Genomic DNA, 13,485 nt, shown 5'->3' with positions numbered 1-13,485 from the left:
TGCATGCAGTGATTAAAGAATATATTTACTTGTAGCGCTGAATTATTCACATCAACATTTCAAACGGGGTCCATTTGGAAGTAATGGCAGTCTCAGGTTCGGTAATATTGTAATCTGGGGCTTTCTGGAGCGGTTTTTACAGGTTGACCTGGGTTGAACAGAGGCATCCATGCATTCTGTGGTGTTGAGGCCTGGTCAGCAGGTTAAGTTCAGTATTCACGTCATAAGACCTCTCACAAGGACACCTGTTAAGCCTTTCTGATAAGAGGTTGCCTTTTCTCCAGCAGTGCTGTCAGCTCTGTTCTGGGGAGCGGGCCTCTGGGCTGGGGGAACAGGCATGCTGCCAGATGGCTTTGAGGGATGGCAGGCACACGCCTACCAATGCTGTAACACAGAGACCACCAGAGAGAGGGAGAAAGAGGAAGAAAGAGAGGAAGAAAGAGAGGAATAAAAGAGAGAGAAAGGAGACAAAGTTAGCTCATTACCCTTCAAACATGACACCTAACATTTAAAATCTCCATCCAAAACCTTTAATACATTGACAGCTCATTAGTGGTTAGCTTACCGACAGGCTCTGTGTTTTGAACACTGGTAACTGTGATAAATGATAGTAACGCAGCACTGAAACGGCTGTTTCATTTTGATGGCTAATTCAGGGTCTGGTCCTGCTTTAATTAATTTCCTTGAATAATGCAACTACATATTGGTGTCTTAATCAGCACTTAATTTTCGTATTGACATATATACGACAATACACTTATCTTGATTTGGAGCAGCTGTCCTTTAAAAATGAAGGTGTTTTAATCTGAAGCTGTCTTTCATGGTCACATTTCAGTGCTCTGTCCAAAAGGCAAGAATCAACAGGATTCTCTGGAATGTCCGGTGTTTATGATAGTCCCATCTCACACACACCCTCCCTCAGCCCATTAAATGAGGCCTTTAATGATTCCCTTGGCATGTTCTCAGTAAAGGCAACAAACATGGTGGTTGGTTTCCGTGTCTTTTAAATATGACTGGATGTGGATATGATTTATATGGTAAACATCTTTCAAATCCAATTTGCTTGAAGATTCAAAATACCTGGCTCTAAATACCTGGCTCTACATTTAGTCATTTAGTAGACGCTCTTATCCACAGCGACTTACAGTAAGTACAGGGACATTCTCCCCAAGGCAAATAGGGTGAAGTTCCTTGCCCAAGGACACAATGTTATTTGGCATGGCTGGGAATCGAACCAACAACCTTCTGATTAATGGCCCAACTCTGTAACCGCTTAGCCATCTGACCCCCCCTTTGGAGTGTCGTCAATTGTGTTTCACGTGAGACAGTACAGTAGATAGGATTGGGGAAAAAGCATCTGAAATTAAATGTATTTGACCCGTAGCTTTCTATTTGAGCAGCGCTTTCATTCGAGCCTGCCTGAGATAAAGAAACTGTGAAGAATTTTCCCCAAAGTTGCCACAGACTGAATTAAACTTTTGAGTGTCGTCTGCCACTATAATGTGCAGTCTGCTACAAGGGTGATTGTCGTCAAAAGTCCCCCAGTCCATTTGCTGAATGAGAAACGGTTACTTTCACAGGGATTACAAGGGAACCTTGGTTTACTGAGGGAAAACAAGGTGATACTGTAGACAGTGCAAGATAATAGCACATACTTACCTCACATCTGGAAATCCACAGCAGGTTAGGATTTTGTGAAAATGGAAGCAGAAGGGCGTTCAAGTGGAGATTCATTTTCTGCAATTACCTCTACGGAATGCACAACTAAATTAATGACTAGAAAGTATTAGCCATGAAGCATTTAGCATCTTCTAATGTTTTTATGCAATGGTTACAGTTTTTTCTTATTACTGAGGCATTTTTGAAACTGCTATTTTTTGCTCAACTATACACATTAACAAGAAACAATTCTTGCAAAACTCTGTAAACTCCCCAATATCTTTTTTTATAGATGTTTTTTTCAAACTGTACAGACAAACCATCATTTGAATAAAGACATGAAGCACCAACTACGTGCTGATAGTATAAACACAAAAACACTTGTGGATTATCCTTTTTCTGTGTGCAGGGTATAGCAGTTTATCATAACATTTTGTCAAACATGTAGTACTGTAAACACACATCTATAAAGACATCAAAATGTTTAAAATGTATGTTTTCCAAACACAACACACTATCGACACAAGGGGAGAAAAGTAAAACAAATAAGTAAATAAATACTAAAACAAGACATTTTGTTGTTTGAGGAGGGATACATAGAACATTTTGAGGGGAAAATGTTTCCCCTCATTTGTATGGATTGTGAGTTATGTTCTGAATTTACATTAATACTTCACACATTTGGACACCTGTGAGTGTGTTTTTACAGTACTTTATGACAAAACTTTATGACAAACTGCTTTGGCCTGCACATTTTTTTACATGTATTTATATAATCCATGTGTAGCAGCTGTTTGTTGTGAAGATTTCTGGATAATGTGCGTAGTTGCCAATTGTTTCAAAGATCGTGCCTTAACAATCAGAAAAAACTGAAAGATCATCACAAAGCAACATCTACAAAACATGGCGTCATTTTAAGTAACTGCTGACTGCCTCTTGCATACATCGCACTCTTTATGCCTCTTGGATATTTTAGTATCTATATTTTTTTGGTAAAACTTTTTAAGTACCGTTTGCCATGGCCTTACACCAAAGCAACCTTGGGGGCAGAATTTCATTTAAAGCCTATCTTCCTCCCTGTCCCTTATCTCATCACAAAGTCCTTCACTTCCCCTATAAAGTCTGGCACCCCTCTCCTCCAGGCTGCCGTTGTTGGACTGACACCATGCTGCCTGCTGTTGTCAAGCTCTGCTGTGGAATCTCTTATCCCCACCTCAGGAGCATGGCAGGTATAGAGATCACAACCCCCTTCATCTGCACAGTAACCATCTCTCCTCTCTTTAACTGGTTCTTCATACATGATCTCGACGGATTTCTGTACAGGAACTGGCTTCATAGGATAGGGCTTGTTGTGTTAGACCATTTTGTCATGGTTGAAGGAGAACTATCCTTGCTGACAGGCCTATTGCTGTTTTCCACAGGACTGCAACGCACAGCTATGGCAGCAATCGGCCAGGAGATCGCTCACCTGCAGCGAGGTGGGCGAGTCCAGCTTCCAGAGTGGATGGGTCATTTTGGTTGTCGCAACGGTAAAATTCATAGTGTTCATTGTGCTGATATGTGTGATGATTGTGTAGCTGTATTGTATACACATGCATTTTCAATAAGGGTGTGGTATGTTACAATACTGACCTATGGAAAACTTGCACAGAGTCCAGGAGAGAAGAGGTTAGATTAGTCAACACAGGTGACCTGTTATATATACACCAAGGACAAGAGGCATTGAGTAAAGCCCTGGAAATTGCAGAGGACAAGGATGGATGGAAGATTGAAATAACAGAGGTATAAATCACCCTGCTTTTGTTGCCGATATGCTCAGTCTCTCATTCTCTCCATATCTATCTCATCTCTTGCTCTTTCAAGCATCGCAACATCTTTCTCTGAATAACATTTGCCTTAACGCTTGTCACTGTAAATTGTCTGTTGCAGGAAAACGGGGATGTGATATGTAGTAAAGTTCTGCCAGGAGCCAAAAAGGTCTTCAGACTGGAGGCTTTGTTGAATGCCACACCAGAGGAACTTCATACCATCTTGTTTGTGAAGGTAGAAGAGATGCACCAATGGAACCCTAGCATTCAGAACATTAAAGTAAGATTACCATCATGGGAGGCCACATTCTCTTTGTGACAGAAGGTCACACATTAATTAAGTCAATAGCATTTTCTGACTGTCACCTGTTTATCCTGTTTAAGATCCTGAAGCAAGTCAATGCAGAAACCATGGTTACACATGAGGTGTCAGCAGCGACAGCGAGTAATTTAATAGGTCAGCGGGACTTCCTGAGTGTGAGGCACTGCTACAAACAGAATTCACGTATATACTTGGGGGGCGTGGCAACTGACATAGAATCCCACCCACCTCAGAAAAACTTTGTGAGGTAAGTTTATCACCTTAAAAGACAAGGTCATTTTTTATATTCAGTTTTTCTGTTTTCATTTTCTTTCTCAGCTACAGTAGTGAGTCTCCATAACATCTATTTTAATTCTAATGCTTTTTCAAATCTTCCACTGGGTCTGGCCAGCGGGGAAAGAGTTGAAGTAGCCTTAGTAATATGAGCTTTTCTTTCATCTGGACCCCCAGGGCACAAGATGGACCGACATGCATTATCATCGAGGCACTGGGAGATGACACAAGGAAGAGTCGCTTCATATGGCTTCTCAACATGGATGTCAAGGTTGATTCTTTGTGTAGTCCATTAGATTTTCTGTCAAAATAAAATGCTGTAGAATCAGCGTTGCAGCCAGCAAGCAGCATTATGAAGCTCCATACTGAGTCACTGCAATAGTAGCTGTTCATGCTTGCCTTTGTACATTTGCAATTTGGATGTGTCTGAACTAATCCCTATGCACCATCTGTTTGTGACAGTAGTATAGTGTAAACACAGTTGGATTGACTGGTTTGTGGATTTCTCCTTGAGTAGATTGATTTAGGTGATCCATGTGAAATGTGAATGCACACATAAAAGGAGGTTACAAATGACAAATTACCCCTAATGACACAGAGGCATACACATTCCCTGGTGATTTGGAATGAAGAAGACAAGTTTTGGTTAATCCATGACTCCTATTTGCATTTGCTAAGAGAAGGTAGTGTTTTCTCTTACAGTGTAAGATAAGGTAGTGTCTGGACAAGTATTCAGGTTTGCTAGTCATTCCCCAAGCAGTCAGAAACAGTTTCTAAATCACCATGATTTTTGTGTTTTCAGGGCTGGCTGCCAAAGTCTATCGTCAATCAGGCCCTGCCTCGGGCACAGGTGGATTTCACCAGACACCTGCGAAGACGTCTGACAGAGGGACCTGTGCACGGCTGAGTCACACACACACACACACACCGCTACACCATGCTGTGCTCCCGAGCACCGGGACAAACAGGGGGATGACTACCCCTTCAAAAAGTCAGTCAGCAGGCAGTGCCTTTTCAATGAGCTGTCAGAAACATTAAGGAGCTCAGAGACATGGCAGGACGCCCTGCCTGGGACACAATAACTGATACCCCATCTGCCCATCACAACCGTGTGTACAGCAAACAATAGGAATTGATACAGTACCACACAAACCTCACTTACTTCTACCTTCACTGAGGGAACATTTTGTTGACTATAGGACTTGCATCTTTGAATGAAAATGTACTATGAACTAAGAAACAAACTCTTTGTGTGAGGTGTTTGAAAACTGATATCTTTTAAAATATATTTTGGCCTTGTTCTCCAACGACATAATTCAATGGCTAGGGTTTTCATCCAGTTCTAGTAAACTGTTAAAATATGACCGCCCTTTGTGTGTATACTCATCTCCCTGCCCAATGTATTCAACGGATTAAAATAATATACAGTAAAGACCTCATGGATATCAATTGAGCGCTTATTCTTTGTACTGTATACTATGACTGCCTAAGTCCTGTCTTTTATGATTTTTTTTCCTCCTAGAGTTGTCTTAAGACCCTGTATGTTTTGGGATCCTATTTTGGCCCTGAACAAAACTTGTTTACTATGACAGTACTTATTGGGGTCTTTGTTTTGTATGATAATGTCGCATCCAAGAGTTTGGAGGCAATTGTATCTGCTGTTAAATGATTAGTTAAAACAAGTGAACCATATCCATTGGCAGCCAAATAGTACATACCCTTTCACCATAAAGCACCTGACGAGAGCCTTTTTAATGCCAAATGTCCCAGTACTGTGCGAAAATACTGTTTATTCCAAAACATCTATAATCTCTGAAAGGGTTACACAATGATACAATTAAATGGCCTCTGACCATTTCATGATGAATTGAGTGTGTACTGTAATAATTGTAAATGTTTATTATTTTTCTATTATAAATAAATATTAATATATATATGTTACATCTATGTATATATTATTTTTTCTATAAACAAAGTTCTCTCCAAAATGGCATTAGAAGAGCCACTGTACCTTGAAACTTCATTTCTGTAGTCACACATTTGTATATTGTTTTTGACAAATCAAGTCTTCATAGAGTTGTAGAAAATTACAGTTTATGGGAGTTAGAGTGCTATCTGAGCGTGCTCTGCTGTATGACATTAGACATAAGTTTGAAGCCTTCACTAAAAGCAGACACCTTATTAATCAGAGACCTCTTCAAGGACTACTTTCAGCATTTAACCCAGGCTTGTCTGATCAATATCAGTAATTGGGGCTCATTGCTTTCAGACATTAACACACATCAATTATAATGTGCATATACTGTATTACAAAATATAAAAGGTATTTCTTGATTGTGTGCTAAATGTGCACAAACAAATAAAACAAATTCTTAATATTGTGTTTGTATGCTTATTATGTGTGTGGAGGAACTGCGAAGCTGAATGTAGTTCTGTCTATGCAACATCATGCTGGGTGTTGAGAGAGAGCATACAGTAAGCCATTCAAAGAATAGTGACTTCCAGGTCTTATTCAACATCCAAGGTCACTGCACTGGCATGTAGCACTTATTTATCTGTATGTGTTGGGATGGGAATTTTCAGAAATTAGGAATTTTCTATTATACGATTAGTTTAACCAATAAGGAGGTATTAAATCTGCAGGTGTCATTGTCTACCTATCTGCCACAAAATTGGTACCCAGATTAAAACAACAAAATAGCATTGCCATGTATGTTTCAATTATGTTTTTTTTACTTTTTTATCCCTACAATTTAAAAATTTAATAAATATTAACATTTAAAGCTTCCATTCATGTATATACAAGAACTATACAAGAGACATAAGGATGAACTGCAATACAGGAATAAGATAATACCCAACAGCGTGATTTCTTACCAACCACATTCTGCAAACTTATATTTTCTGTTTCCCAATTACAATATACTTTACATTATATAGTTGGCTGTTAATTTTCTTAATATAACCAGATAAAAATGTACACTATATACAATATTACTTGAAAAATATATCAGTTACAAAAAAATATCAGAATGTGTTTTTCTTTTTTAACTTTTAAAGCATATGTGACTTCCACAGAGGCTATTTGCACGCTACAGTGGGGTTGGATTGCAAGCAGACTTGACACTTGACCACTGAGAACAGTCTGCTATTCTGTTTAGTATGAGCACCAAAGGCAGAGGTTACTAAGCTCCCTGCGAGAAGTGACACTTGGCTTTTTGGGTAGGCCCCCAAAAGTAAGGATTCTGTCTTGTGCCACAAACGTTCACAATATAAATTCAACAGTAGTTCTGATGCACTTGAGAAACGGCTTACACACAACTGAATCACACACAGATCAAAACGTAAATGGTAGGCAATGCAGTCGTCACATTTGAACACGTTTCGTAGTCAGTTTAAGTTTACAGCACCTTTGTTTCAAACGTGTCTTTGATTTCTTCCATTTCATGATCGAAGCAGAGAGGGCTGAGCAATGCAGTGCTAGTGCATAGAGATCACTCTGCAGTTTAGTTGAGGTAACCATTACTGGTATAAGTCCACTGGCATGGAGAATACAAATTATTTATATATCGCAGCAATCATTGAGAGTCCTTGGAAGTCCAATAGGTGTTGGGATGTTGAGCTGGGTACAAGACTTCATATAGTTGAGCAGCACATTCACAGGAGGCCACTGTCTATGTCCCAACTGACAAGGTTCTGTGACTTGCGTCCCTCTCGGATACTGGATAGTCCCTTCTTGACCTGCTCCCGGTGACCGATCCTAAAGTGCTGACAGGACTGTGCTCTTTCGAGGCACCTACGTTGGGGTCTGCAGAGGACCGTGGCGGCCTGTTGCCCCGCCCTGGAGGTAAAGGAGGCCCAGGGTCTGAGTCTTCATGCCCAGGAAGGAAAGGGCTGCTAAGGGGACCCTGATACAGACCTTCCCCTGCTGATGAAGACACACCTGCGGACTCCTGGCTCGGTACGGGGAGGGGGAAGGAGGGAGTGGCGGTGGTCAGACCCTGGGAGGTGGAGCGAGGTCGCCTGCCACCCGCTTTAGTGGTTTGGGATGGGCTCTGGGTGGTGGCGGGGGGTGGGGCCTCGGCTGGGGTGGGAGGATTGAACAGGGCATCAGGTTCTACAGAGGCGGAGGGGAAGAACTTGAGAAGGTCTGGGGAGAGGGTGCTGAGGCCCTCCTTCTTGTTGCAGGACTCGCAGCACAGTTTGTTGTAGCCAGGGATCGAGCAGTAACGAGCCAGGACCTCCATCTGACAGAAGATAGACTTGTCCCCTAGACATGGTTCATCTGAGGGATCAACCAGGAATTCAAAAACACAAACATTATTCTTCATAATATAGTAATATAATTCATAATATACATGTATATCCTTGAAGCAACATCAAAATACGTCAATGCTATCACTAAACAACAAACTATATGCTGTGTATAGAGTATGTGTTTAACTTTTATGGCTTTCCAGTGAGAGTTGTTCTCTAGAGTGGTGCATGCTGACTTACTCGAGGAGATTTTATGAACAGGATTTTCTGGAACCATCTGATGCACCCCCTCATTCTTTGTTGTCGAGTTCTCCACAGCATCTAGGGTGAGAGGGGGCAGCAAGGACTGTCCTGTTTCAGAAGAGAGGCGAAAAATATATACAAGTGTTTGATATGTAAAAGTGCCTGTGAGATGGTGGAAAACTAAACACATCCTCTTGCTAGCCACTGTGAAAAGAGTAAGGGTGTGCTGTGTAGTTCTAACCCTGTCTTGGAGCCGGGCAATATTTCCGACTCTTTTAGTTAAAAGAGCCTCTGTGTGCTTGCCCTAAATGTCTCCCATTCATTTGAACAACTCCCATTTTGGACAACTCCCATTTGACCCCATGACTGAGATGGAGGGGGGTGGTGGGGAGGGGGGGGGTATTATACCCAAGGTCTGTACAAGGAAGGGGAGAAAAGGTGGTCCAAAGTAGGTCAAATGATGCAGCTGGAGGGAAGCTTGATGTCTGTTCTGACACTATTCATTAGCAGAAGGGAGATGGGGTCTGTGGGCTGGGGGGGTGAGGTGAGGTGAGGTAGGGGGGACACAGGTGCTGTCCCAAACTTCCAAGGTACTATAAGGGCTTTGTGAAGGTCAGCATTAATATGGTTAACTCTCCTCCAGGTACTTTCCTATAAAGCACATAACAGGCTGCTGTGCCACTTCAAACTCAATTCCCCCTTGTCGCACAGAGGCTGATTTCAGCCGGGAGCTACACCCTGAGAATGCGGGCTGAACAGTTCTTCTCAAGCTGTTACAGGGACAGCAGGGGGTGAGCTCTTTCAACAGTTCCTCTTGATTGACATCACTTAGGGTCATTGGGGTATGTGTGTGTCTGGGGAGAGAGCATGCGTGTTGTGTGTGTGTGTGTGTGTGTGTGTGTGTGGGGAGCATATAAGTGTTCCTGTGGCTCTGTGTGTGCATATGGGTAAGCCTGATGGTAAATGTGTGTGTATGTGTATGTATGTGTGTGAGCATGCCTTTCATACCCTAACTCACAGGTTTCCAATCAACAATTATTTGACCTGATTCAACACTAGTGTTGGGTAGCTCTCTAGGAACAGGGTTGGAGACCCCTGCCCTAACCCTTACCAGGGCAGGAGCTGAGCTTGCAGATGAGGACGCTTTCCGGCTTATCCCCTTCGCACTGGCCAATGGTGTTGTCTGTCGCCCTGCACACCACCTGCCTCTGCTGAATCCCTTCTCCACAGCTCACTGAGCACTGTAGGAAAGACAGAATGTGATGCAATTGAGTGTTTTCACACATGTTTTTATCGAAAGGGATAGATTTTGAACCTGTTTTGCCCACATCCACAAACTAGAACATTCCCAAAGCTCTAAAAACAAAAGTCCTTCACTTGAATAAACTGTCGTCTATATACAGGGGCGCCGTATCGGAGGGGAAAGCTAGGACGATTCTAAGGGCCCCTGACTGACAGGGGCCTCCAAAAATAGAAAAAATAATAGAAATCAACAAATATAAATATATATTTTATTTTTCATGGTGCCCAAAATTTCTGGCGGCGCCCCTGTCTATATACAACATAAACGCACAACGGTCAGTATTTACATTTTCATTAGGTAATATGCAATAATACATTTTAACATATCTATCTTTGGATAATTAAAAAGCCATTGCATTTGTCTCATACGTGAATACAGAATTCCATCACGCTTATTTCAACCCTCCATCCACCTGCAGTGACACATCTTGCACAGTACCTAGATGTGAACACAGAACGATCCTTGTAAGTGTCTGTCTTCTCTGACCCACCTGTGACCAGGCCCCTGTCCTCCACTGGGCCGGGCAGGCTGAGCGGTTGCAGGCCCTCCTCATCTCAGGCTTCTCCTCCATGCAGTACTTGGTGTGAACGGGTCGGTTGGTGCCATTGTTCAGAGCCTGCATGCACTGCACCCCCCGGGACTGGTAGCCCAGCTTCCCACAGGTTTTACTACAGGGGCTCCAGTCCTCCACCACCCACCTGCCAAGCACACCCAGACCATAATGACCTTTTATGTTAAAAGGCATAATCTGTACAGTCAGTGCATGGATCAATGGCTGCAATTATCCTGACTGATCTATAGATAGACACCCAGTTGACTAGTGCTGGAAATTAAAGGGCATATACAGCACAGCAAAGGTACTTTATAATAATACATAATAATAATACATTATTATGGAATCTGTTGACGGCGCAAAGCAGAGAGGGAAGGAGATGGACTCACAGTGGCTGGTTGCACTCCATCACATTGCATCGTTTCCTGATTGGTTTGGGTTTCTTGCTGGTTTCGCAGAAGCTGCGGTGCACCAGTCGACTGTCACTTTTCCGCCTGCATCCGTATTTGGTGTATTGTATACCTGCAGAATTTGAAAACCGCTCAATTCATCTAATGTCTGCAAGATAGAAGGCCTACCATCTGCCACAATGAATGTGACACGGACAAGCACACGTTACTTGGACAATTATATTTCACCAGAGAGCAAGCAAGCACCTGTACACACGCAGGAACACAGACCGAAACATGCATACACGCACCTTCTATAAAGGATTTGAAATACGGGACATGTGCACGCACACACACATATATGTACGCACACACATGCGCACACACACACTTACCTCCTCCGCAGGGTTTGGAACACTGGGACCAGCTCTTCAACGCCCATTCATAGGTGTCCAGCTCGGCCAGGAGCACGTTGTTATTGGTGATGACAGGCAGCAAGTCCTCATGGATGATGTACTTGTACGTCAGGCTAATCTTAGCCTCCTCTTCCTGGGGGATGACCTAGTCAGCGGAAAGATGGAGAAAGGAAAAGACCACCATCACACAGCATATCAAGACCTCACTGTAGTCCAACTCTCCGCCTTTATAGATGATTCAAAGCACAGTTCATGAGGAGCTGGCAGCTACACTCCCTGACTCAAACCATATGTTCTTCCTACCAGCACAACAATGCCCTCATGAAGGGGTCCGGTCGTTTTCAGGGTCTCCTTCTCGCCTCCGAACGAATATTCCCACTCCAGACCATTCTCTATGAATGTTTTGGATTTGGCGTCTTCACTTTTGGCGTTTAAAATGAAGTTGCCAGTGACTTGATTTTTAACAGCTGTTGAAAACAGAAGCGGAAAGACATTTTATGATGGTCCACAAGCACAATGTGTACATTAGCCGTTCTGTAAGAATCAAACAATACTTTTCCTTCGTATAAACTTTCTCTAAAATCTAAGAAGTATATCAACTTCTAATGATACCTCCAACAGTAAAAAGTCTGTCATCTCATCTGTTCATCAACACAGAACCCAGAAAGGGGGAAGGGATATGAGGCGGAGATAGGGATGAGAGGAGATGAAGAAGGAAAAGGGCTTGGAAACGGGCTACAGTGATACAACATTTTGCCAGAGTTTTTTTACACAGAGATCTATTGTTTGCTGCAAGAGAACAGTTTCAACCTCATACAGACACACACTTGTGGCACTCCCAATGGAGGAAGAAAAGCCCAGAGCAGGAGGAAGAGCTTGAGTGAGGTAATGAACCATGAGTATTTTCACCTGCTTACCCTTGCCAAATGGCCACTGCCCAGCTGCAGCCAATCAAATGATAATGGAACTCCCCATCAGGAGCAACAGCTCATTAAACCAGCAAAAGAGTGCAAGAAGGTTCCAAGAATGGAGAGCAGCAGCTCTTGAAAGGAGGAAACCCGGACCCCACCAAGGACAGAGTGGCAACCAGGACAAAGGAGGTACTGGAGCACACAGACCCTGTTTAACCCTGTCTCTGTCTCTCTCTCTCCAATCCAGAGGTGCTCAGGAGATGAAGAGTGAGGAGTCAAGGATTTTCCCCACTCCCAGACGGAAGCATTTTTGTTAAAGTAACTTCTTTTTTTCTCTACTTGTCAAAATAAAAGTAGATTTATTGTCCCTGCATGCCTGCCTGACTTTAACAATCATTAAAGTTGACTTAATTTAAAATCTTCACTCACCCTGGGAGCCAGCAACATTATTAGTGTCTCTATACCACAACAACTTCCCTCGTGTAGCATACATTAAAAGTCACCATTAGTTATGTAGCAACAAAATGTTCAAAAGCTTCAGAATCTGAATCAGAAATGGTTTTATTCGCCAAGTAAGTTTGCACAAACAAGGAATTTACAATGGCAGCAATGAGACACACTTCATGTCTTGTGTTTACCACGCTTCAGAATTTCCTGAAAACATGGTGAGCTTCAGCTACTTTGACACCTCAAACAACTTGTTCATAGACACGGGGGCCAGACGGACCACAGAAGCAGACTGTTTGTTTCATTTCCCAGCTACAATTACTTGAGCGAGGCTCTGTAATGACTGTCACATCCCCTAGGCAGGCAACTCTGCAAGCTGTCATTAACCGACCCTCCCTCGAGGTGGCCCACCCATGTTCAGGCTCCTCATCTGTCTGCCTGCCCTCGGCTATGTTCTATCCGCACTGAGCAGACAGGCGAACGCACGTACCAGCCGACCCACATGCATGCGCACACGTCAAAACAACTGGGAGTCATATGGCTGAGCGGTTAGGGAATCAGGCTATTAATCAGAGGGTTGCCAGTTTGATTCCCGGCCGTGCAAAGTTAGTTAGTCCTTGGGCAAGGCACTTAACCCTATTAGCCTATTAGGGGAATGTCCCTGTACTTACTGTAAGGCGCTCTGAATAAGCGTCTGCTAAATGACTAAATGTAAAATGTAACTTCTCCTTCCTTTGTGGTGTATAACGGCAGTTGGCATCCAAAAGCACCTCTTAAATAGCTGAATGACAAACCCAGCTTGGCAGGGTACTACAAAACATGCTTTATTGGCGGAACTGTCAAATACACAAATCTGTTATGAACAGACCATCCCCCTCCAATATGCTTCCTACTGGTTAAAAAC

The 13,485-nt window shown here is 42.8% G+C and overlaps 2 protein-coding genes across 2 annotated transcripts in view; one reads left to right on the top strand and one right to left on the bottom strand.

Moving 5' to 3' along the window:
- Window positions 1–2,818: 2,818 nt before the first annotated feature.
- Window positions 2,819–5,002, top strand: star2 (steroidogenic acute regulatory protein 2). The gene is made up of 7 exons (XM_084669505.1): window positions 2,819–2,888; window positions 3,081–3,188; window positions 3,311–3,441; window positions 3,589–3,747; window positions 3,852–4,036; window positions 4,240–4,333; window positions 4,865–5,002. Exons 1-7 carry the CDS (start codon window positions 2,825–2,827, stop codon window positions 4,967–4,969), a joined length of 846 nt encoding a protein of 281 aa, XP_084525631.1. The 5' UTR covers window positions 2,819–2,824; the 3' UTR covers window positions 4,970–5,002.
- A 926-nt stretch (window positions 5,003–5,928) lies between these two features.
- The window catches only part of adamts14 (ADAM metallopeptidase with thrombospondin type 1 motif, 14), a 33,086-nt gene continuing 25,529 nt past the window's right edge, over window positions 5,929–13,485 (bottom strand). The window contains exons 16-22 of the mRNA XM_084669500.1: window positions 11,527–11,690; window positions 11,203–11,368; window positions 10,808–10,940; window positions 10,356–10,563; window positions 9,674–9,803; window positions 8,560–8,670; window positions 5,929–8,347 (exon numbers count right to left, since the gene is read on the bottom strand). Of these exons, the coding sequence (XP_084525626.1) occupies window positions 7,737–8,347; window positions 8,560–8,670; window positions 9,674–9,803; window positions 10,356–10,563; window positions 10,808–10,940; window positions 11,203–11,368; window positions 11,527–11,690 (1,523 nt within the window). The 3' untranslated portion in view covers window positions 5,929–7,736. The remainder of the gene's footprint in view (window positions 8,348–8,559; window positions 8,671–9,673; window positions 9,804–10,355; window positions 10,564–10,807; window positions 10,941–11,202; window positions 11,369–11,526; window positions 11,691–13,485) is intronic.

Source organism: Hypomesus nipponensis, chromosome 13 (assembly GCF_054491055.1).
Source record: "Hypomesus nipponensis isolate SF chromosome 13, ASM5449105v1, whole genome shotgun sequence".
Classification (NCBI taxonomy): domain Eukaryota; kingdom Metazoa; phylum Chordata; class Actinopteri; order Osmeriformes; family Osmeridae; genus Hypomesus; species Hypomesus nipponensis.
This window is presented reverse-complemented; position numbering and strand designations above follow the sequence as displayed.

Excerpts from the sequence above, each read along its gene's own strand:
- star2 (XM_084669505.1), top strand. The coding sequence starts at position 2,825 with ATGCTGCCTGCTGTTGTCAAGCTCTGCTGTGGAATCTCTTATCCCCAC. Across the intron at positions 3,189-3,310 it reads TCATTTTGGTTGTCGCAACG|AGTCCAGGAGAGAAGAGGTT; the intron begins GTAAAATTCATA and ends AAACTTGCACAG. Across the intron at positions 4,037-4,239 it reads CCTCAGAAAAACTTTGTGAG|GGCACAAGATGGACCGACAT; the intron begins GTAAGTTTATCA and ends CTGGACCCCCAG.